Below are 25,394 nucleotides of genomic sequence, written 5' to 3' on the forward strand. Positions count from 1 at the left end.
CTCTGCTATACCTGAAGCTTCACTTGCTGATTCCTGCAGTCGAAAGGCACAAGGGCAGGAGGCAGGAGTGGCTTCGTTCCTGCTCAGTTTCAACCTTGCTCAAGGGCTAGACTAGGCGGCTGTCAACCTCAGAGTTCCACTTGTCACTTTCAGGCTGCGATCACACACACTAAATAATGCACTTTCAATCCACTTTCCGTGCACTTTCCATATGGATTTTGCCAGTTCACACAGTAAAATCCAGTTGGAAAGTGCATTGAAAGTGGTTTGAAAGTGCATTATTTTAGAGTGTGTGAATGCAGCCTCATTGTTCCAAAGCAGAGAGGGTGGACTCTACTGCCCCTTACACCCTTTCTTTTAAAAAAAGTTTTATTAATTTCGTTGTAATCGCATAACAACAATGGTGAGCAGTAAGATACAGTTGTAAGTTGAGGAGCTGTACATAAAAAAAATATATCAAAAGACTATGTTGAGAGAATTATAACTCTTAGGAATTAAAAAAAAATCAATTTCCGATAGCTTTGAGAGAAGAGGAGAAAAGGGAGATAATGCTCTCTCTACATATTGCTATATATTAAAAAGATTCTGTTAAATGAGAGCCTCACGCACTCCCCCCCCCTTGCAGGTGTGGGTGAGGAGGCCTGGTGGGACAAGAAGGGGAAACTCTAGGCCAGGGGTGGCCAAACTTGCTTAACGTGAGAGCCACATAGAATAAATGTCAGATGTTTGAGAGTCGCAAGACATGAATGTCAGATGTTTGCGAGCTGAAGGAAGGCAGGCAGGCAAATAGATGGAGGCGAGAGGGAGAGGTGGAAAGAAAGCAACTTTAACTTTAAATTCCGCTTGGCTTGGATAAGTGATTTAAAGAGACAGATGCCTTCTGCAAGCCAGCTGACAGGGCGGTGGGGGCTTCAAGAGCCACACAGTATGTATGAAAGATCCACATGTGGCTCTTGAGCTACAATTTGGCCACGCCTGCTCTAGGCTGATCCTGCCTTGAGAAGGCGAGTTGGGCCAGATGGCCTGGATGGCCCATTTCAACTCTGAGATTCTATGTTTCTAAGAAGAGCTGTGATGACCATATACTTTCCCTACTGCTTCTGTTTTGTATTTTTTAAACAAACCAGAAGCATAATCTTTGGTTGACCAGTAGCAACCCTGCTTAGGGGCTCATGGTCAAAGATGGGAAAAGGAATGAAAAATGCAAACACGCAAAGCCGCCTTATGCGGAACCAGACAGACCATTGATCCATTAAGGACTGTGATGTCCACGCAGACTGGCAGCGGCTCTCCAGGGAACCTCCACCTCCTCTTCTTCTTCCTCCACCACCACTACACTAGGGTCTTTCATGTCACCTGCCACCTGGTCCTTTTAAGTGGAGATGCCAAGGACTGAACCTGAAAACTTCTCTGTGCCAAGCAGGTGCCGTACCACTAACCCATGGCCCCTCACTAAAAGGTTGATAGACGCGAACTTTATCTAAGGTAATGAGGACTTCCTTCTCCTTGCAGCATTCCTACGGATTGGCTCTATCAGAGCCATTACTCCTCACCAGGGCTTTTTTTGTAGCAAGAACTCCTTTGCATATTAGGCCACACACCCCTGATATAGCCAATCCTCCAAGAGCTTACAGGGCTCTTAGTACAGGGCCTACGATAAGCTCCCGAGAGAATTGGCTACATCAGGGGGTGTGGCCTAATATGCAGAGGCGTTCCTGCTACAAAAAAAGCCCTGCCCCTCTCACTGCAGTCCTTTGGGGCAAGGAGACCCTGGGGAATGACATTATGGGGGTCTGCAGCAAGAAGGGACAATTGGTGGCAATGGCCAGTTTAGTGCCAACCCTAGCTGTGTTGTTGTTTTCCCCCCTTAGCATGTGGTGCGTGCGCATGTCAGTGTTTTAGAAAGCAGGGATGGAGAAGTGGATAAGAAATGCACAGCATATAAAAAGAACGCCAGTGAAATATAAGGCTGCAGGGATTTTTAAAATGTATGAATTCATAGTAAAGAGGATAGTGGACTAAGGCTATTATCTTTTTTTAAAAAAAGGATTAATTCATTGCTTGTGAGACACTCTTGTTTTTTCACGTGTTGCATTCCTGTCTGTGTGGGGTGTGTGTGAAGCGCCATCAAGTCACAGCCGACCCATGGGTATTCAGGGCAAGAGACTAACAGAAGTGGTTTGCCACTGCCTTCCTCTGTATAGCATGCATGCCTCCATTTCTCCAAACTTACTTCCTGCATAGACTCAGGCTGCTGGTCTGGAAGCTGGTATATGCTGATTAATGTGCCTCTTTGGGCCCGTAGGTAACCAGGGGCCCACGGGGCCCAGTTCCCTGACAGTTTGGGGGGCCTCTCCCACCATCCCAGGGCTGCCAAGAGCAGCCACTGCCCCTCCCTTGCTATTTAAAGGCCCCATCGAGCAGGGACAGCAGGAGCAGTTGCCAGCCTCCTGCATGATTTAAAGGGCCCACCCTCAGCCACTCCTGCATGCCCCTGCTGTGTGATTTAAACTGCACGGGAGCGAGAGGGGCAGTTCCTGGCTTTTCCAGCTTCCTGTTCTCACCCCCACAGCCCCCTGTCCCTGTGGCCCCTAGCTACTGGCTGCTCTCCTTCTCCTCCTTTTTCTCCTCCTTTTCCTTCTCCTTCTCCTTTTTCTTTTTTCTCCTTTTCCTTTTTTCTTTGTTTCACTTTTTCTTCCTCCTCCTCCTCCTCCTCCCACCATTGGGGTCTTGGCTTTGTCAGAAGTTGCTTTATGGATTGTTTCCCCACTTCTCCCATGTGTGTGTGTGTTTGGGAAGAGTGGGCACAGTAGATATGACATTGTGCCACTTTAAGGAAGGATGTGAAGATGCAACTTTTCTGGACAGTCGTAAGTTTCTTTTAATCTTTTCCTTGGTTTCAGAACGCCACTGGGAGCCTCTTTGGATGAGCAGAGCAGCCTCACTTTAAAGGGTAAGAATCTGATGGTTAAGCAGTTTTCTGCTCTCCCTCCCTCTCCCTGGAGGAAATAATAGTGCAAACATGGTTAAATAGGCTGCTGGTGGAAGTTGCAGGTGGAAGTAGCTACGGGCACCTTGTTTCCTTTGAAAAGGTTATATAGGGGATCTTAGTCGTTCAGGGAAAGAAGCAAGGTTGTGTGGGGCATGAGAGAGAAATTTGTCAAGTGCAACACGGAGAAGTAGGTCAGCTTTTTTGGTACGAGTCTTCCTTGGCTTGCTCTGACTGCACTTGCCACGCCCAAGAAGTTACCACCTGCACCAACCAGAACGCAAAAGTTCAAAGTACAACAAGAATCTGCAGGTAGTGACAAGGAGTAGAAAAAGCCCTCGGAGTCGCTGAGCGCCTTTTTCTTTCCCAATGCACGAAGATGAGAGGGGATGTCTGATCCCGGATGTCTTCAGGTTCTGAGATCTCCGGTAAGGTTCCTGAAGTGTGTCTTCAGATGTGGTCTTTTGTTATATGCAGTGCAGTGCAACCTCTGTTCATGATTGGGGAGAAGGCAGTTTTCCCTGTCTTGGAAGGCTTTGAAAGAACTGCTGTGGAGGTCCCCTGCGTTCCTTCCTCTGTCTTTTAAGATCTGCATTCTGAATAGCAGTATTTGTCCGCTTGAGGTTCTTTGGAGGGCACTGACAAGAGCTAATTGGGTTTCCAGCCCAAAAAGAAATGGGAAATGAAGCATTGTTGAAATAGTTGTTACAAAACCTGTTGAATTTGGGGATTGGGGTTTTTTCAGTTTGCAGTCCTGATTGCTGAGATGCAGGCATTGGGGCTTGACACTGAACTTGCTGAATTTTACATCTCTTTCTCTCTCTCTCTCCCCCTCCCCCCCTATCTTTTCAAAGGCATGCTGGTGAGAAATGGAGGAAGTTTTGAAGATGACTTATCCCTGGGAGCTGAAGGTGGGTGTGGCACCAACGTGATTGTTCATCTAGTCAGAATCTGCCTAATGTCAAATGCAAGAAGCCTCTGTTCTTACACTTATGGGGCTTTAGTGGCTGATAAAGGGGGTCCCAGGGGGGAAGCAAAGCTCAGAGTTCGAAATGAGATTTTGGTGTTAATTGCAGGGTGGCTCGGAAAGGCATACTTCTTTGTTGTGTTTTTGGAGAAAAGACTGGATCGTGTTTCTACATGGAAAAAGAGGTTTTTTTTTTTTTTTTTTTTTTAAAGAAATCAGTTATATTATAAAAACAGTTGAAACAGTTCTGTCTGGGGCTTAATATGAAAGAGAGCTTTGCTTTGGAATGGGCTTTGTTGCTAGGGGAATCAGCCATGGAATATGTGAAGTAAGAGAGCACTTTTGAGCAGGTGCGGAGTCCCTTCTCTTTGTTCTAAAAGCAACCGTGGCCAGCCTCCACATGTCCAGGATTTCAAGCCGATGGTATGAGAATGAGAAATGCCAGCCTTGAGCCCTGGCATCTCTCACTTCGGGGATTAAGCGTTGTTCTTGGTGGGCCACAAACATGCCACGGCAGCCCTACAGGCTAATAAAAAGCATGTAACGTCCAAACTACCTTGTTATGTGAATGCATGAAGCTGCTCTTAATACTGATTCTGGCCAGGGATGGAATTCTAGCAGGAGCTCCTTTGCATATTAGGCCACCCCCCCCCCCCGATGTAGCCAATCCTCCAAGAGCTTACAAAAAAGAGCCTTGTAAGCTCCAGGAGGATTGGCTACATCAGGAGGGTGCGGTCTAATATGCAAAGGAGCTCCTGCTAGAATTCTACTCATAATTCAGGCTATTGGACTACCCAGATCAGTCTTGTCTCCCTGGAGTGGCAGTGAGTGTAGAGTCTCAGGCTGAAGTCTTTCACATCACCTGCTGTACAAGGATTTTAGCAGCAAGATACTGGGCTTTCTGCATACATTGTGCCCCTGAGCCATAGCCTCTCCCCCAGAGTAGTGACTTTTCCAGGGTCTTGCACATTGTCAGCTAGCTAATCCTTTTAACTAGAGATGTGAGGGATTGAACCTGGGGTTTCCTGGAGGCAAAGCAGATGCCGTAGCAGGGAGCCACAGCTCCATCCTCAACTCAAGCCACCTAAAAGGTAAAGGTAGTCCCCTGTGCAAGCACCAAGTTGTTACTGACCCATGGGGTGATGTCACATCCTGATGTTTTCTTGGAAGACTTGGAGGTATGGGGTGGTTTGCCATTGCCTTCCCTAGTCATCTACACCTTAACCCCCAGCAAGCTGGATACTCATTTTACCAACCTTGGAAGGATGGAAGGCTGAGTCAACCTTGAGCTGGCTGCCTGAACCCAGGATCAAACTCAGGTTGTGAGCAGAACTTGGACTGCAGTACTGCAGCTTACCACCCTGCGCCAACTACCAAACCTTAATTTCTCACTCCGCAGATGTGAACAGCTGCCGGGAAGTCAGCTTTCATCCAGTGGCTCCTACCGCATTGGAACATGCTTTACCTGCCACAAGGCATGCCAGAGTCCTATTAAATCTTTTAATTAAATAGTATAGTAGGAGCCGCTAGAGAAAACAGGTTTCCTGCTTTTCACACCTCTGGGAAGATGAGCAGTGGAGGCACATTGCTCTACCAGAGTATTAAGCATCGCTCCGTTGACAGTGAGCTTTATTTGGGGGTACACAGTCATGACAGAAGATTCTGAAGGCACAGGATTTAGCAGTACTGCTGAAGCTAAGTTATGTTGGGTCTGCTTCTCAGTGCCTGGTTGAGAGACCTCTGGGCAACGCTATATATGCCACTTTGGCATCCGTGAAGGAAAGCTGGGACATAAAGGTGAAGATAATGTTTATGTCTCCTCTCTTTGCTTCAATAAGATTTTGGGAGTATAAGGTTTTGTCAGATCTGACAAGGGAGCTTTGACTTTCAAAAGCTTCTACCCTGAAAATCTTGTTTTCTAAAGCGCTACAGGAATCCAGTCTAGCTCCTCTGCTGCAGACCAATGTGACTGCCTGCCTGAAATTCTCTTTAGAGTCCAGTAAGACCAGCCAATACAGCCAATGTATGAAAAAGTTCATGGTTAAACTGAGAATTGAAGCAGGGACCAGGCAGCAATTCTCCTCCTCCTCCTTTTCCTCTTCCTCCTTCTTCTCCTTTTCCTCCTCCTCCTTCTCCTCCTCCTTTTCCTCCTCTTCTCTTCCTCCCCCTCCTCCCCCTCCTCTTCTTCCTGTTTTGCCACCTTCTGGGTATGGAGAAGCTGTCACTGGGTGTGTGTTGGGAAGGTATTTGTGAATTTTCTACATCGTGCAGGAGGTTGGGCTAGATAACCTTGGAGGTCCCTTCCAGGTATGTGACTCTGTGACTGTCTTCTTGCTGCTCCACTACCTGCTGTAACCATCTCTGGCTACACCTGCTTTTGCTTAAGCCAGCAATAACCAAACGCTCTATGCTGGCACGAAAGCTATGCCAGGGGAAAACAACCTGTTACAGCCCTGATCTGGATAGGTCAGGCAAGCCCGATCTCATTAGATCTTGGGAGCGAAGCAGGTTTGACCCTGTCAAGTACTTGGATGGGAGACCTCCTTGAAATACCAAAGCTGGGAGGGCAGGCTTTATTCAGCCACTTCTCTGAATAGCTTCCAGGCCCCCCAGTACAGATCAGTCACCAGAAGTTGCTGTGAATTCCATGTGCAGACACACACACTAATGCAAATATACCAAAGGAAAGAAAATAAACCTAAATAATGCATTTTCAATCCACTTTCCAACTGGATTTTGCCAGTTCATACGGTAAAATCCAGTTGGAAAATGCATTGAAGGTGGATTGAAAGAGCATTATTTAGTGTGTGTGATCGCCCTTATAATGTTATATTGCCCGTTGTATGAAAGGATTGGGATTTTGACCACTCCTCTATCTTTTTGTAAAGATTGGTCTGCAGCAGGTATTATTTGCCATCTTTTATCAGGGTGCATCTCAAGAGCAGCTCTTTTGGCACAGATAGTGTGAAAAAAATCAGGCCATGATTGAGACAGTTTGCAGTCTGCGTGGGTGTGTATAGGTGGTGTGCTTTATTGTGAAATGTGTTTTGTTAATCTTTCCCATTACCAGGTGCAGTTGGTGTCTTGTAATAGCCCATGGTTAAATACAGTAAAAGTGACTCGACTGTGAAATAAATATGTGTTGAAGCGGCATTCACAAAGGAGTCTGGTTGACTAGGATTAAATGTAAAGCCAGCATCTGGAGAGGAATTTATGGCTTGTCTTGAAGTCTGCCAAGACTCGCTTAGAAGACCTGCTTTCTAAATTACTGTTTTAAGCCAGTGGCTTCTGGAATAGTCAATATACGTTTCCTGTCGTGGAGTCGGACCTGTACACTAAGAAGTCTGGTTATAGATGGTTTACTTTTACAGACCCTTGAAGAATAGCATGACTTATATTGTTGGTAGTGATGAACTTAGTACATCTTTTTTGCTCCTTGTTGCTCTATCACTTAATTAATATCTTAATTCACCGCTTTTCTCACTTTGGGTAACCAGAACGGCTTAACAACATTCACAAATAAACAGAACATAACCAGTTATAACAACCTGCTGTAACTCGGGCTGCTCTTGAATCTAACGGTCCGGTTTGTTTAAGGTGCTGAGCAACAGGCTAAGGGCCGAGAGAGCCCTTTGGTTCACACCCAAGGACTTGTGCCTCTGTGTGTGTCCAACTACTCTTGGACTGCCTCGGGCCAGTTATATCTTCAGCTGGGTTCAAGGCTTCCTTAAAAAGTGTTGGATATTCTTAGAGGAAAAAAATATTATTTAGCAGAGTTTGAAATTAGCAGCACAGCAAAGAATATGCAGAGAACACGTGTGGGTTTAAAAGATTACGATTGCTTTACTTAAAACTACAAGGGAAAGGTAAATCTGAGAAGAAAATAACAGACATTAACTTCTACATCTTTACATTTAGAGAACAAAACTAGGAATGGCTTCTCTTCTCCAAACTTAGACAAAGGGAGGAAGAGGACCATAAAATGCAGAATAGCCATTGCATTGATTTCCAATCACAACACTCCATTCCAGGTGATTTAACTAAAACCTCCTACAGACGTTAGTGAGCTTTCTCTTTAGCTAACAGATAGATTACACAAACACATGTTAGTCAAACTTCCTGTTGACTAACAAAGTTAACTCTATAATTACTGAAGTGTTGCAAACTTGCTAATTCCAACAAGAAGAGGTCTCTAATCATGACCTAATCCTGGATATGTATCAATCCTGGTCAGGCTACATTTTACGGGTTTCTCCGAAGGCCCTGTTTGAGAAGAGACCATAACAGGAAGTGACAATGAGTACACGTCCCATGAATAGCAAGAATACCATGTTGCATCATGTTTTTGAAAAGATAGTTGTGTATGCCCTACCTCAAATGGTTCTTCGGGCCTCACAATTCGGGCCTCACAATCTTCACAATTCCACAGGGCCTGCAAAACAGAATTATCTCGACTGGCCTATAATAGCTAAATGGGAGAGGACTGCCACTTTAATATAGGCTGAGCAGCAGCATCTATGAGGAACTGGGACCATCATACGGACCACTGTCAGATAAAAGAAATTATGAAACCAATACGAACGAAACTGCCTGCTGAAGAAGGTTGTGATCCCGCCTATTTAGGTTTTCTGAGCAGCACCGCAATGTTGTTTTAATTTTAATATCGTCAAGTCTGTTGTTTTTAATACTGTAATTTAATACCGTTACTTCTGGTTGATCGTTAGCTGTCTTGAGTCTGTTCACAGAGAGGGTGGGATAGAAACCTAAAGTAACTAAAATAGTAACTAAAGTAGTAGTAGTAAAATAGTAATCTAAAGTAACTAAAATAACTAAAATAGCTGTATAGGGTAAACTTAAACTGTACAAGTGGTTGTTGTGCGGAGCCACTTTCATCCTTGGTAGAGATAAGCTCAGCACTACATTTGTCCCTGGCGTTGTTCATTCCAGTTGCTCAGATAAGGGATGTGGGGATTGTCTTTTAACAGAATTGTGGGAGGACCAGGGGGGGAATTCTAGCAGGAGCTCCTTTGCATATTAGGCCACACACCCATGATGTAGCCAGTCCTTCAAGAGCTTACAAGGCTCTTTTTTGTAAGCTCTTGGAGGATTGGCTACACCAGAGAGGTGTGGCCTAGTATGCAAAGGAGCTCTTGCGAGAATTCCTCCCCTGGGGAGGACAGTCTCTTGATCATGACACCTGACTCTTTCTCTTTGGACATCAGTGTTCCTCATCTTCACCCTAGAAAAAGCTTACTTTAATATGTATGAAGTTGGCTGCATGTCCCACAAAAGTTTGTAGCACCAGAGCTCGAGCTGGAAGGAACTGCCCTGTTTATTATTGGATCAAGTAGTTGCTATTTGTTCACAGTTATTTATATTCCCAGGCAGGAAATTTATACGTATTGTTTCCCTTTTCAGCTAATCAGCTGCACCAAGGTGGTGAACAAATGGAAATCTGGTAAATAATCTCATTTCTGGTTTGGGAATAATGGCTGGCATTCTCTGTGAAACATTAATTTCTCTAAATATGTTGTTATTGGGAGCTTTCGTGTAGACAAATTGAGGGGGGAAGAAGCTGTTTTAGAAATGTCCAAGAAAACTGAAAAGGTTTCTAAAATATTTTTAAAAAGCTTTTAAAGGACTTGAGCTCAAAGTAGTTAAAAGACTTAAACTCAAAATCATCCAGATTCCCCACAGACATGTAGGCCTCCATTAGCATTGGTGTTTGTTTTTGTTCAAGTACATTTTCATCTTGCCTTTTCTCTAAGGAGTCCAGGGCATTGTAGAAGGTTCTCTTCCTCAGTTTTGTCTTCATAGGAAATGAAGTAATTTTGTCCTCACAGGAAATTAAGTGAGACTGTCCAAAAGTGACTGGCTCAGGGTAACCCAACAAGCTTCACAGCAAAATGGCTGTTTGAAACTGGGGCTCCCGCATTGACTTTCGGTATGGGTCTCTCTGTGTGTTCAGAGCCAGTTTGGAATAGTGGTTAAGAGTGGGAAACTCTAATTTGGAAAGCCGGGTTTGATTCCCCACTCCTTCACATGCAGCCAGCTGAGTGACTTTGGGCCAGCCACAGTTCTCTCAGAGTTGTTCTTTCAAGAGCAGTTCTCTCAGAGCTCTCTCAGCCCCAGCTACCTCACAGGGTGTCTGTTGTGGGGAAGGGAAGGAGATTTTAAGCGTCTCTGAGAATCTTGAAGGTCAGGATATAAATCCAGCTCTTCTTATGCTGCTGCTGCTGTGGTCTGGCAGCTGGGTGTGCTGGTGAGGGTGAGGTTTAGGAGCCAAGGCTGTGTTATGAGGGGGCCCTCCCTGCCACTTTCATGTGACTTACTGGAGGTGGTTGAGAGCGTTCCATTTGTGGCCTGAGGCTTGAACCACTGAAATCAAACCCTGGAAGGAACAGGGCCAAAAATAAAGACCAGAGTACTTTCCGCATTGACTGAATCAGTGAAGATGGTTGGGCAGTTTCCTGAAAATGAAGAAAATACCCACAGATGGCTTCCGGGCAGACAGAATACCAGAAGGGAAAAGATGCTAAAGAAAAGTGGGTTTTGGAGGCCTCCTGCTTCATTGTACGTGGATGGATGGAGGATTCCAAGGGCACGTTTCAGTCAAAAGTGTTTCTCCCCCCACTTGACAATGATGAACTCAAAGTGGCTTTAAGAAAAGAGAAATTATGTAATGTTGAATCCCTTAGATTAGAAGAAAGGAAACTTACTGCCTTATTACTATTTGCATGATCAGTAACGGCGTGTTGGCGAAGGACAAGAGGCTTCAGTTTCATCAGAAGGGCCGAAGCATGAATTCTACTGGCTCTGGGAAAAGCAGTGCAACCGTTTCAAGGTAAGCAAAGAATCAACATTCTGGATGTGTTAATAGGTCAGTGGAACTGGTGTGATATAGCTGGACTGTTCTCTTTCTCTCTAAGTCGTAGAGCAGGCCACGCTGAGAAGAATCATGACAGGAGTCCCCAACATGGTGCCCCATGGCACCCACTGACACCTTCTGATGCCTGCCAAGTGTTTTTAGGAAATGGGCGTGGCCAAGTGGGGCTACTTCACAGCTGGCTTGGAGAAGGCATTTGTCTCTTTGAATCACTTCTGGAAGCCAAGCTAGCCGGTTAAAGTTAAAATTGCTTTCTTTCCACCTCTCACTCCCTGCTCCATCCCCCATCTATCTTCCTTCCTTCCTTCCTTCCTTCCTTCCTTCCTTCCTTCCTTCCTTCCTTCCTTCCTTCCTTCCTTCCTTCCTTCCTTCCTTCCTTCCTTCCTTCCTTCCTTCCTTCCTCCCTTCCTCCCTTCCTCCCTTCCTCCCTTCCTCCCTTCCTCCCTTCCTCCCTTCCTCCCTTCCTTCCTCCCTCCCTCCCTCCCTCCCCTGATGTTCATGTTTCATGTCTCATGTTTCTTGGTGCATATTTTAAAAAAATTACAGAATTACAAGGCAGCTTCACACGTGATGCTGTTTGCATCCACTGGCCAAAGGCAGTAGCGAGCGTGGAATTAGCATAGACATTTGCCCCCTTAAAATCCATGGGGCTTCAGTCTGAAACTCTTAAGTGGGAAGTAAGTTGTGGTACTGCATCCTGGTCTTAAACAGCTTTCCTTGAAAATAAATCCTGCTTTGATAGAAGCAAGGCTGTCCCTAGACTGTCTGGCATCCCAGGCAAGGCTAACTTTTGGCATTCCCCCACCTCCACATTGACAACATCACCAAGTCACATGGAGGGAACCCAATTTGGTGCCCTCAGAAGGCCGGTGCCCTAGGCAGTCACCTAGTTTGCCTAGTGCCAGGGTCGTCCTGGATAGAAGTTGCATCTAAACAAGCAAGTCTTGAACTCCAAAAACGGAGACTTGGAGATGAACTCAGAAGGATCCAAGATTTAAGTGCTGGTGAGCTTAAATCTTAAATCCAAAGACGTGGGTTGTATATCTTATTCATAGCTATCCATACTCAAGGAGTTGTTTCCTTGAGGGAGAGAAGTACAATTCTTTTGTGTTTCCATCTAGTGTGTCTGAACTACTAGAACTGTACGAGGAGGATCCAGAAGAGGTTCTCTACAATCTCGGGTTTGGCCGCGATGAACCAGATATTGCTTCTAAAATCCCATCACGGTTTTTCAACTCGGCATCGTTTGCCAGAGGAATCGATATCAAAGTGTTTCTGAATGCCCAGCTGCAACGCATGGAAGTAGAAAATCCAAATTTTGCTTTGACAAGTAAGTTATACTCTGTTCAGTTAAAGCGCAAGGAAGAGCTATGTCGCTTCAGAGGGTTATCTGTTTTTTTGACTTTATTAATATCCTGCCATTCTCCCTGGTGGGGTCCCAAAACAGTTTACGTTGTTCTCCTCGCCTCCTTTTTATCCTCCCAGCAACCCAGTGAGGTAGGTTAGGCTGAGTGTGTGTGGCTGGCCCAAGGTCGCCAGTGAGCTTCAGTGGCAAAATGAGGATTTGAACCCAGGTCCCCCAAATTGTAGTGTGGCATTTTAACCACTATACCACATCGGCAATGTTCTCTCTAAGCTACAGAGTCTTGTGAGTAAAAATTCTACATTGTGAGCAGTGTTCCCTCTAAGCTGAGTTAGTGTGAACTGGCTCACAGATTTTTAGCCTCTGGCTCATGCATTTTTGTCTTAGCTCGGGAAGGATGACCCCAGAGCACACTTATTTGTGCAGTAGCTCACAACTTTAATGCCAGCAGCTCACAAAGTAGAATTTTTGCTCCAAAGGCTCTGCAACTTAGAGAGAACATTGCACGTGGTATCATTTTCTTAACTTGAACATTCTGACCTCATCGATTAAAATGCCAAGAAGATGGTAGAAGACACAGAATGCATTTGGAAAATATGAAGTTTATATTTCTGCTACCTAATTCTAAATAGGTACACACATGGCCCAGCCTGACATGGTTTGGCCCAACAAGGTCAATGAGTTCGACACCCCTGCTGTAGGGTTTTCAAGACAAGAGACATTTGAAGGTGGTTTGCCATTGCCTGCCTCTGCGTCATGACCCTGGTATTCCTTGGAGGTCTGCCATCCAAATAGTAGCCAGGGCTGAAGCTGCTTAGCTTCTGAGATCTGATGCCACTGGGATGTCCAGGTCAATGTATACTTTCTCTCAAAAGGTGGTTCCTGAGCACCAGTGGAGTTTAGTGTGTGTGAGTGTTGACTGTAACAGTGATCTAAAGAGGAGAAAAGGTATGAAGGTACAAGAGCCAGTTTGGTGTAGTGGTTAAGTGTGCAGACTCTTATCCAGGAGAACCGAATTTGATTCCCCACTCCTCCACCTGCATCTGCTGGAATGGCCTTGGGGTCAGCCATAGCTCTTGCAGAGCTGTCCTTTGAAAGGGCAGCTTCTATCAGAGCTCTTTCAGCCCCACCCACCTCACGGGGTGTCTGTTGCAGGGGAAGAAGATAAAGGAGATTGTAAGCCGCTCTGAGTCTCTGATTCAGAGAGAAGAGCAGGGTATAAATCTGCAATTTTTCTTCTTCTGAAATCATGTCTGGCACATAAGCTTGAGAACACAGCTTTTCTTAGAATATGAGAACTCTTTTCCTTCAAAGTCAAAACTTACGATGTAACCAGAGGTCGGAAACTTGAATCTGTGAATGTGATTTTAGCCAAGTTATCTCTGTGTGAGAAACTCCGCTCGTCCTTTGTGTGCTTGCTCTTTTACTTTGGCACGTTCCAAGCCGTTTGTAGCTTCACGGCTGAGTCTGACAATGCCATCCATTGTTCTGTGTGTCATCTCTTTTGCCCCTCTGCCAGGTCGCTTTCGTCAGATTGAAGTGCTCACTACGGTGGCCAATGCGTTCTCTTCCTTATACTCGCAAGTCTCTGGCACCCCGTTGCAGAAAATCGGGAGCGTGAACTCGACAGCTCCCGTCAAAGAGGCCGCCAGCCCGCCGCCTCTCAACCGAAGCAACACGGCCAGCCGTCTGATGAAGACCTTATCGAAGCTCAACCTCTGTGGGAACCAGCAGGCCGGGGAAGCGGGCAGCTGTTCAACGCCTTCACCGGTCGAAAAGGAGAAATCCGAAAACGGACCGCTCGAGGACGCCGATGCTAAAAATGAACCCAAGACCCCAAAGCACTTCAAGACCTCTTTGCTGGCGACGGTAAAAGAGGAGGCACCTAGCAACCAACCCGGCACCGTGGACGGTCTTCAGGCTTCTGAACTTCCTTCTGGAGCGAACGTTGCAAAAGGAATGCAGGAGGACCGCACGCCTTGCGGAGATCAGCAAAACAGCAGCTCCTTTGGTCGTGCAGATGGACACAGCGAGCAAGCTTCCGCTACGGACTCCACCGGTCTCAAGAACAAAGTACCAGACTCAGCCCCTTGTGGCCTTGAGGGTAGCTCTGAGCTGCCGGTGCTTCTCGAGTCCCCACCGGATAAAGAACCCTGTGCTCCAATCGCAAACCCGTCCATTGTCAGCCTCATGCTACAGCAGAAGGATTCCTTTGAGATGGAAGAGGTAAGTGTTCCAACAATGTGGCAATTTTTGGCAGGCACTAATGGGAGGATATTTACTCAGTAGCAACCTTATAGTAATGGATCCGCCCCAGATGTCAGAGTCTATTTTGCAATAAGTAGACGAGCCTTTCTTGAGCAGGCGACCAGGACCAATCTTTGATAGTGGAAATGCAACTTTTTTATATGTTTTGCTTCTTTTCGCCTGATAAATTTATTGAGAGCCAGTTTGGTGTAGTGGTTAAGTGTGCAGACTCTTATCTGGGAGAGCCAGATTTGATTCCCCACTCCTCCACTTGCAGCTGCTGGAATGGCCTTGGGGTCAGCCATAGCTATTGCTGGAGTTGTCCTTGAAAGGGCAGCTGCTGCGAAGAGCCCTCTCAGCCCCACCCACCTCACAGGGTGTCTGTTGTGGGGGGAGAAGATATAGGAGATTGTAAGCTGCTCTGAGTCTCTGGTTCAGAGGGAAGGGTGGGGTATAAATCTGCAGTCGTCTTCTTCTAAGTGGAAAGGAAGGCATGTTGCAGTGCTCATGTTCTCCATGGTGTAAGTTACCGCTGGAAATGGAGCTTAGACCTAAAAGGCCAACTGAATGATGATTTGTTTCTTTGTATTTACGGAAACGTTTAAAGCCTACTTTCCTTCCACACCAAAGTTTATTGAGGATTTTATCCACATCTCATCTTAGCCTAAAGAAGATAGCAGTTACTACTTTGCCCTCTTGCCCCCCCCATATCTTAAGTGTTCCAACAATGTGGCAACTTTTGACAGGCACTAATGTGAGGATATTTACTCAGTAGCAACCTTATAGTAACAAATTCCTCCCACCCCCCTGGATGTCAGAGTCTCTTTTGTAATAAGACCAGCCTTTCTTGAGCAAGTGACCAGGACCAGTCTTTGATATTGGAAATGTAACTTATTTATATGTTTTGCTTCTTTTCATCTGATTAATTTATTGGGTGATCTTGCATTATAGTCTGATAGCTAGGAACGTCCTAATCTATTGTTGCTGTGTATGAGGTTAGTTGCAATGTCACTCCTGTATTTAGCCTGATCTATTCTCTTCTCTTGTAATGGACTGCAGAACCAAAGACTGCAGGGGGACCTTTTCAGCTTTCAGTTGGTAGAATTTACGAGACTTTCAGTAAAGAATTGAGGGGCAAGTTTTAGCTGTGTTCAAATTCCCAGTGGGGCAGTTTGAGCCTGCTTCAGTGGGGGAGGGCGGGATATAAATCCAATAAACCTTTTTTTGCTAGAGTTTCTTGTGTCTGTCTTGCAGGCCTGGTGGTCTGGCCCTGGAATTATTTCAGAAAACATAGTACAAGCTTTCTTACTGGATGCTCATGAGGAATGGGAGTGGCTGGATAATTAGAGGTGCCGGATACTTGAGTTTTGCACCATGCACATGGCTTTCTTTGTAGCAGGAGCTCCTTTGTATATTAGGCCATGCACACTCTGATGTAGCCAATCCTCCTGGAGCTCACAGTAGGCCTTGTACCATGAGCCCTGTGAGCTTCAGGAGGATTGGCTACATCAGGGGTGTGTGGCCTAATATCCAAAGGAGTTCCTGCTACAAAAAAACCTTGCGCTGACATATTAATTAACACATCCAGAATATTGATTAGTTGCTTACCTTGAAATGTTTGCACTGCTTTTCCCAGAGCCAGTAGAATCCATCCTTTAGTCAGGGAGTATTAGCCAAGGCTTGGATCTCTCAAAGCCACCAGAAACTGTGGAAAAGGTGTCCAATACTAAACGCAGCTCCAAAAAACCCAAAGAATTTCTTCCTCACAGATTACCTAGTGTGGGGAAAAGAGAGTGTGGTTCCCGTAACTCTTTGAGAACTATATGAAAGATGACTGAGCAAAACTCTTTCTACTAAACAGAACCTGGGTTCTGCAAAAAACCCCCCCAACAGTGTTATTCTTTGCCTAAGGATCTCTTACAGGTCCCATTCATTGATACTCTCCTTTTCAGGCTTGGTTACTAAAGATGGGGACAGATCCCTATGTGACCAACTGTACTGTAAATCAGATTTCGCTCTCAGAAAATCCCATGAGGCCTCAGCCCTCACAATTAGGGTATCGGCCATATCGTCTCTGTTTGCGAGGGCTTGCGTTGTCTGGGCTAGGCAGGTAGTTCAACTGACTTTGGAGGAGAACAAAAAGACCAGGAAAGGTTCCAGTAGGCTCCCTAGAGCCGTCTGGTACCACTCTGGATAAACCGTGTTGTCCATCCTGCGCTGTGGCCGTGGCAGTAGCGGCACACAGAAGCCTGTGGCTCAGAGCTTGGCAAGCTGATTGCCATTCCAGCAAATATTAGCATCCTTTCTGTTTCAGGGAAGTAAACTCCTTGAAGCTTAACTGGATGGCATCCTGGCAGAAGGAGAAGGGATAAGGAGAAGAAGGAAGCCATGCCTAAAGCATACAGGGAAGAGGATAGAAGGTAGAACCAGGGCTTTTTTTGTAGCAGGAACTCCTTTGCATATTAGGCTACACCCCCCTGATGTGGCCAAATCCTTCAAAAGCTTACAATAGGTCCTGCAGTAAGAGCCCTGTAAGCTCTTTGAGGATTGGCTACATCAGGGGGGTGTAGTCAAATATGCAAAAGAGTTCCTGCTACAAAAAAAAAGCCCTGGGTAGAACCCTTCACGTTCCTTTCAAAGCCAGCATATTTTGCTGTGCTTCAGAGGTGACCAACTTGAAGGAGACACACCAACTTGAACAGACAGGAGAACAGTCAAGGATATTTCTATAATAAAGAAACAACCCCCCTCCCCAACTCAGCACTTTAATTTATTTTAATGAGAGACAGTTTGGTGTAGTGCAGGGTGGGGAACCTTTTTTCTGCCAAGGGCCGTTTGGATATTTATAATATCTTCTGCGGGCCATACAAAATTATCAACTTAAAAAACAGTGCTCTGCCGAGGGAGAACAATTCAGGCCAGCAAAATTAATGCAAATAATTTTTTTTTTCTACTTGAAGTCACGTGCGGAGAGTCTAATTCAGCACACACACACAGACCGGCCTGCTGCCCTAGGCAAATGCCTAGGTCCAGGCATTTTAGACCACATCCCCTAATATTAGTATATTAGGTCATACCATCTGGGATAACCACTTGCAAACTGAACTGGTGGTAGCTGGCTCCCACTGCTGCCAGATCTCCCTCCCTCCCTTCAGCTGCTCCCAGCAGACCTTTAAAGGCACCCATATACCCCAGCAGCAGTCCTTCACGATGCCCACGAGAGGGGGGGGCTCGGCCCAGCATTCTCCGAGGGCCAGACCAAGTGATCTTGAGGGCCATAAACGGCCCTCGGGCCTGACATTCCCACCCCTGGTGTAGTGGTTAAGAGTACAGACTCTAATCTGGGAGAACCAGGTTTGATTCCTTACTCCTCCACTTGCAGCTGCTGGTGTGACCTTGATCGGCCATAGGTTCTCTCAGAGCTGTTCTCTCAACAGCAGTTCTTGAAAGAACTCTTTCAGTCCCACCTACTTCACAGGCTATCTGTAGTGAGGAGAGGAAGGGAAGGAGATTGTAAACTGCTCTGAGACTCCAACTGAAGGGTGGGATATCAATCCAGTTTCTTCTTCCTCCTCCTCCTCTTCTTCCTTTGCCTCCTCTCAAAAGCAGGGATCCGGATTCACCTGGTTCCCATTTGCGGCACTGCAGGGAGGAGTAAGAGGGAAGGCAGCCTTCTGGTGGGTGGAGGGGGTGGGCCAGGCCAAGCGCAGGAAGCAGGGGCCCACCCCAGCCCAATGCTGCCCCTATGGGCTGTCTCTGGGGTGGGTTGGAGGCCACGGGCAACCAGCAGCTACTTAGGACACAGTGCCACCTGCCCGTTAAATGCTGATTTTCCTTTATCTCAGGCATCTTGGAATTCATAAGAACATATGAGAAGCCATGCTGGATCAGGCCAATGGCCCATCCAGTCCAACACTCTGTGTCACACAGTGGCCAAAAAAAACCCAAGTGTCATCAGGAGGTCCACCAGTGGGGCTAGAAGCCGTCCCACTGTTCCCCCCGAAGCACCAAGAATACAGAGCATCACCGCTGCAGACTGAGCGTTCCAACAATAGGCTGTGGCTAATAGCCACTGATGGACCTCTGCTCCATATGCTTTTCCAATCCCCTCTTGAAGCTGTCTATGCTTGTAGCCGATGCAGGTGTATACATTGAGCTTATTCTAAGCATCTACATTTTAGCAGCTAAAACTTCTACATTTTAGAACTGAGCCAAAACATCTACATTTAGAATGGAGGCTATTGTACTTTGAGTGCATCATGTGACGACAACACTCAATGGAAAATAGAATAGTGCTAGGAAAAATTGAAGGCAGCAGGAAAAGAAGGCCCAACATGAGATGAATTGATTCAATCAAAGAAGCTGTGGTCTTCAGTTTGCAAGACCCAAGCAAGAAGATGTTTTGGAGGTCATTAATTCAGAGGGTCACAATAAATCGGAAGCAACCTTAACTACACGTAACACACACACACACACACACACACACTTTAGTTTCAGAATTTTGATTCATGCAGAACCCATATAACAACCCAAAATAGGAACAATTCCCTCTTTTTGTTGTGTCCCAAGAAGCATCTTTTCAACACTAAGAAGGTGGCATTATGTGACACAGGGCCTCCTAGCCTGCCACTTGTGTTGCAGCCTAGTGTTGCTTTTGCAGCTTTTCCCCATAAGCAAAACTTGACAGAGATGTTAAAGCAGGAGTTTGTTTGTTTTTCCCATGCCACCTTGCAGCCTTTGGGGTTTATGCTCCTATAGGAAGTCTGTCATCGTCAAGATAGCCAGAGCGAAGTTTGCTTAGCAGCTCCTTATTGTTAATCCTCTGTTCCACAGTCCAATCAGGATCCTCTTTAGCTTATGCCCGGTGTTGATATTGGCTAAGGAAACGGGGATGGGTGGAGTGGGGCAAGGCTTGCAAACTTGCAGACAGAAATAGGAGGCTGGGATCCTGTGTCCCTGTCAAGGCAGGGGGGACCAAAAAGAACATGAAATAGCCGCAAGAGTCTCTCATCTGAAAATCCAGACCTATGAAATGGCTTGTAAGAGGACCTTTTAAAATATATAAATCTTATTAATTTAGTTGTGGGGGAGGGGAAATGCTGCATCTCTTTGGTATTTTGTTTGAAGTATGAAAATGTCTCATTTGTATTTTGACTTGTGCTTTGGCACTGGTAGGACAGATTTAAGAGCTTTGGGGTGAAGGTGAGGATGGGGGTGTTAATGTACTGAATGGCTACAGACAGCAAATTCTGACTTTGGGGAAGGGGTGTTGTGCTAGATATTGGCTCCTTTTTTCCTAAGGAAAGTTAAAGGAAAGGTCCCCTGTGCAAGCACCAGTCGTTTCCGACTCTGGGGTGATGTTGCTTTGACGTTTTCACGGCAGACTTTTTTACGGGGTGGTTTGCCATTGCCTTCCCCAGTCATCTACACTTTCCCCCCAGCAAGCTGGGTACTCATTTGACTGACCTCGTAAGGATGGAAGGCTGAGTCAACCTCGAGCCAGTTACCTGAAAACCCAGCTTCCACCAGGGATCAAACTCAGGTCATGAGCAGAGCTTAGGGCTGCAGTACTGCAGTTTTAACACTCTGTGCCACGGAAGTGCCTAACTAGCACAGGGGTTATGGAGGTGAATCTAAAAGGACGAAGGCAAGATTTGTAAAGCATTTTGAGATTAGGAGATGTATGCCTGTGTGTGTTTCCAATTTTAAGGTTTGATTTATTCCTTTGCACAAACTTCACCCTTTCCCATGGCCTTTCCCCACCCAGTAATTACTCACTGTGATGTGTTCTGAATCCTGTGCACCCTTCCCTGTTCATCCCACTGACCTCTGGTGATGGTAGCATTTCAAAATTAGGATAGCGCGGTTTTAGATTCTTCTGTACCCCTGATGCTGACTGAAATTTGGACCTAATTAACATTGTTGTTTGGGTTTTTTTAACTGGGAAGAGGGGAATCATGTGCACTTGGTTCTAGTCATAGAGAAGCTGTTGGATTTGGGTTTTTGTGTTGCTGGATTCTGGCTATTGCCTTGCGTCAAACCAATGTCCTGAATTGGCAATCAACATTGACGAATGATGACATTGTTAATGGTGGTTTGTGAAGAGGCAATCCTTTGCTGTGTTTTCTGTGTGCTTGTGCATGCAGCAAATTAGGGCTTTTTGGTAGAAAAAGCCCAGCAGGAACTCATTTGCATATTAGGCCATACATACCCTGACACCAAGCCAGCTGGAACTCCATTCCTGTGCGTTCCTACTTTAAAACAAAAACAAAAATAGCCCTGCAGCAAATTAAACCCTGCAGCAAGAGTCAGTTTAGTGTAGTGGTTAAGTGTTCAGACTCTCATCTGGGAGAACCAGGTTTGATTCCCCACTCCTCCACTTGCAGCTGCTGGAATGGCCTTGAGTTAGCCATAGCTATCGCAGGAGTTGTCCTTGAAAGGGCAGCTGCTGTGAGAGCCGTCTCAGCCCCACCCACCTCTCAGGGTGTCTGTTGTGGGGGGAGGAGATATAGGAGATTGTAAGCCGCTCTGAGTCTCTGATTCAGAGAGAAGGGTGGGGTATAAATGTGCAGTCTTCTTCTTCTTCTAAAGGCCACTGTGGGACCATAGAAGCCATCCCCCAAGAAAACTCTGTGATCTGACCTCCTCCTTTCCAATAAGCCTCCGCTGGGGTAGTTCTTCCATCTCAGTGCGTTATGTATGATATGAGACATTCAGTCATTCCCAGTGCAGAGGCTCAACAGACAGCCTTCTCAGTGGAGGAGGGTACCCATTGTATCTCTGCCTGAGTCACTGCAGTGTGTACTTTCTTCCATTCAATTGTTCTGTTAAGAGTAAATTTGAGTGTACACTACATAGCAATACTTGTATGGCTTACTAAAATAATAAAAATATATTTGAGAAAAGAATAGAAAAGTGCACAAAAAGTAAAATTAGAACAAACTTGCCTTTGCTACCAGCCCACAACTGCCTGTTTTGCTTCACATTTAGTTCTTGGTGGATGAAGTAATAGGGAGGCATCTGGGTGGAGCTTCTCTCTCTCCCCTGCCCGATAACTTGGACATGGCAGTGCTTATTGGGAAGCTGGGAAATGTAGTTCTCAGGGGTGTCCAAGACCAAGCTCAATAGTAGAGTGTTCAGCTTGCATGCTGAAGGCTCCAGGCTCAATCCTAAGTTCAAAAGTTTAGGTAGTAAGAAGAGGAGTTGGTTTTTATACCCTGCTCTTCTCTCCCCAAAGGAGTCTCAGAGTGGCTTATGATTGCCTTCCTTTCCTCTCCTCACAACAGACAACCTGTGAGGTAGGCGGGGCTGAGGGAGCTCTTTCAAGACTCCCCCAAGGTCTCCCAGCAGTCTTTGTGTGAGAGAAGCAGGTGTAAGATTTTGCCCAGGTTCAATCACGAGACTTCTTAATTGGGATCAAAAGAAGTTATAATGATGATACTTAAAGCAAACATCACATGGCAAGTGGTCACTAGTGCAGGTCTTGGCAGACTGGAGTACAATCGAAAGTTAGAAACTAGGAGGGCAACGGCTCTTCACTTTCCTGCCAAAAGTCTTTTTTAAATCTCTTGGAATAATGTAGGCCTCAGTAGTCAAGGCCAAGACCTCTCTTCCGTTGGTGCCTATCAGTGTTGCCCAGGGAGACCAGATTAGCCCTGTCTCCACTGCGGCCTCTTTCCACCTGCAAGTCTGCATCCCACAAAATATTGAATGTTCCAAAAAGAAACCTTGTGATTGTTCGTCACTGAGAATAAGTCTACACGACGAGGTTAGCATTATAGGAAATTCAGAATGGGCTACATTTCACATGAGCTTCTTAATAGGCAAGGGTAATTATACCAGGGTAATAACCACCAGCAATGCGAACGGCAGCCATGCAATGGAACCTTGCCAGGGGCTTGTTCCTGACAGTGGGGAATCCAACCTGGTTCTCCAGATTAAAGCCTGCCGCTCTTAACCTTTGCACGATGCTGGCCCTCAATGATGTGAGTGATACGATGTGAACGATCTCTGCCTGGGTTCCGTGGAGTGCTGCTGCCGTTCAGAGCAGATAATCCAGGTTGCAGTATACTTGCAGCACCCTCCAAAGCACAGTTAAAAAGGTTGCAAGCAGCGGTCGTTTCCAACTCTGGGGTGACATCGCATCACGACGTTTTCACTGTAGACTTTTTACGGGGTAGTTTGCCTTTGCCTTCGCCAGTCATCTACACTTTCCCCACAGCAAGCTGTGTATTCATTTTACCGACCTCAGAAGGATGGAAGTGTGAGTCAACCTTGAGCCGGCTACCTGAACCCAGCTTCCGCTGGGATCAAACTCAGGTCGTGAGCAGAGAGCTCAGACTGCAGTACTGCAGCTTTACTGCGCCAGTAAAGTCAATGGACTTGAGAGGGGGGTACCTCTGTTTAAGGTTACATTGCACGAGTTTCACTTGCTCAAAGGCAGCTTTATGTGCTCATTCATGTAATTGATATACAGTATGTCACAGAAGTGAGTACCCCCCCTCACATTTTGTAAATATTTAAGTATATCTTTTCATGTGACAACACTGAAGAAATGACACTTGGCTACAATGTAAAGTAGTGAGTCTACAGCTTGTATAAAGTGTAAATGTGCTATCCCCTCAAAATTACGCAACACACAGCCATTAATGTCTAAACTACTGGCAACAAAAGTGAGCACTGCCTTAACCCTCTTGGACATAGAGTTCACCAGAGCTTCACAGGTTGCCACTGGAGTCCTCTTCCACTTCTCCATGACGACGTCACGTAGCTGGTGGATGTTAGAGACCTTGTGCACCTCCACCTTCCATTTCAGGATGCCCCACGGATGCTCAATAGGGTTTAGGTCTGGAGACATGCTTGGCCAGTCCATCACCTTTACCCTCAGCTTCTTTAGCAAGGCAATGGTCATTTTGGAGGTATCTTTGGGGTCATTATCATGTTGGAATACTGCCCTGTGGCCCAGTCTCCAAAGGGAGGGGATCATGCTCTGCTTCAGTATGTCACAGTACATGTTGGCATTCATGGTTCCCTCAATGAACTGTAGCTCCCCAGTGCCAGCAGCACTCATGCAGCCCCAGACCATGACATTCCCACCACCATGCTTGACTGTAGGCAAGACACACTTGTCTTTGTACTCCTTACCTGGTTGCCGCCACACACGCTTGACATCATCTGAACCAAATAAGTTTATCTTGGTCTCATCAGACCACAGAACCTGGTTCCAGAAATCCATGTCCTTAGTCTGCTTGTTTGCAGCAAACCATTTGCGGGCTTTCTTGTGCATCATCTTTAGAAGAGGCTTCCTTCTGGGATGACAGCCCTGCAGACCAATTTGATGCAGTGTGAGGCGTATGGTCTGAGCACTGACAGGCTGACCCTCCACCCCTTCAACCTCTGTAGCAATGCTGGCAGCACTCATATGTCTATTTCCCAAAGCCAACCTCTGGATATGACGCTGAGCACTGCACTCAACTTCTTTGGTCAACCATGGCGAGGCCTGTTCTGAGTGGAACCTGCCCTGTTAAGCCGCTGTACGGTCTTGGCCACCATGCTGCAGCTCAGTTTCAGGGTCTTGGCAATCTTCTTATAGCCTAGGCCAGGGGTAGCTCTCCAGATGTTTTTTGTCTACAACTCCTATCAGCCCCAGCCATTGGCCATGCTGACTGGGGCTGATGGGAGTTGTAGGCAAAAAACAATTGGAGAGCTACTGTTGGCCATCCCTGGCCTAGACCAACTTTATGTAGAGCAGCAATTCGTTTTTTCAGATCCTCAGAGTTCATTGCCATGAGGTGCCATGTGGAACTTCCAGTGACCAGTATGAGGGAGTGAGAGCGATAACCTGCTCCCGCTTCACACCTGATACCTTGTACCACCAACGAGTCACATGACACCAGGGAAGGGAAACAGCTACTTGTGCCCCATTTGGACATTATCACTTAGGGGTGTATTCACTTTTGTTGCCAGCAGTTTAGACATTAATGGCTGTGCGTTGTGTAATTTTGAGGGGACAGCACGTTTACACAAGCTGTAGATTATACAAGCTGTATATTCACTACTTTACATTGTAGCCAAGTGTCATTTCTTCGGTGTTGTCACATGAAAAGATATACTTAAATATTTACAAAATGTGAGGGGGTATACTCACTTCTGTGACATACTGTATATATATTTTCCTGGCTCACAACAGCCTCTTTATTGTCTGCACAGGGCAACAGCAGCAGCAGGGAGGGGGTGCCAGGCCAACCCCCCCAATCTGGCTCCCCTCCCTTCCCCAGTCAAGGGCGGCCTCCTCCTCCATCCTCTTCTTCTCTCCCAGGGTGGGGGGTGTCAGGCACTGCTCAGTCCAGCTTGATGAAGCCGATGTCCTTGACATACTGGTGGAAGCACTGGTGGAGCATGTTGAGGCTGTACTTGCAGATCAGGCCATGGCGGTTGGAGCAGACCTGGCAGGAGTGGGAGCCTTGCCCAAACTTCCGCAGGTGGCTCCAGTAGAGCTGCTGGTGGCCCAGTGTAGCTGAGATGGTGGCATACATGCAATTGATATTTGATAGCCCGGCAGCCACATATCCAGGACACAGCAGACATCTTCTTAAAATACAACAAATACTAATAGGAACAAATTTGTGTTAGAAAATTTTGGCTCCTTTCTGTTTGCAGCTCTTTTAAAAGGTTCGTTTTTTTCCCCCCTGCATAAATCATGAAAATAGGAGGGGCAGTGGCTCAGTAGTGGAGCATCTGCTTGGCATGCAGAAGGTCCCAGGTTCAATCCCCAGTGTCTTCTGTTAAAAAGCTCAGTAGGCAGGTGGTGTAAAGGGCCTTTTCCAGAGACTCTGAAGAGCTGCTGCCAGTCGGCATGGCCGGTACTGACCTAAATGGACCAATGGGTGATTTAGTACAAGGCTACTTCATGTGAGTTGTATACCTAGCTGTAAATTTTTGA

General features: G+C 46.2%; 2 protein-coding genes across 3 annotated transcripts in view; one reads left to right on the forward strand and one right to left on the reverse strand.

Annotated features, from left to right (window-relative positions):
• ITPRID2 (ITPR interacting domain containing 2) overlaps positions 1–25,394 on the forward strand; it is a 100,068-nt gene that overhangs the window by 23,544 nt on the left and 51,130 nt on the right. For both annotated transcript variants that reach the window (XM_060256895.1, XM_060256896.1), the window contains exons 3-8: positions 2,904–2,953; positions 3,844–3,900; positions 9,375–9,414; positions 10,702–10,800; positions 11,964–12,172; positions 13,725–14,431. In XM_060256895.1, coding sequence (XP_060112878.1) covers positions 2,904–2,953; positions 3,844–3,900; positions 9,375–9,414; positions 10,702–10,800; positions 11,964–12,172; positions 13,725–14,431 — 1,162 coding nt within the window. The remainder of the gene's footprint in view (positions 1–2,903; positions 2,954–3,843; positions 3,901–9,374; positions 9,415–10,701; positions 10,801–11,963; positions 12,173–13,724; positions 14,432–25,394) is intronic.
• Positions 24,793–24,987, reverse strand: LOC132585487 (small ribosomal subunit protein uS14-like). The gene has a single exon (XM_060257425.1). The coding sequence runs from the start codon at positions 24,985–24,987 to the stop codon at positions 24,793–24,795; it is 195 nt and encodes a 64-aa protein (XP_060113408.1).

The sequence above is a fragment of the Heteronotia binoei genome, chromosome 16 (genome assembly GCF_032191835.1).
Source record: "Heteronotia binoei isolate CCM8104 ecotype False Entrance Well chromosome 16, APGP_CSIRO_Hbin_v1, whole genome shotgun sequence".
NCBI lineage: Eukaryota > Metazoa > Chordata > Lepidosauria > Squamata > Gekkonidae > Heteronotia > Heteronotia binoei.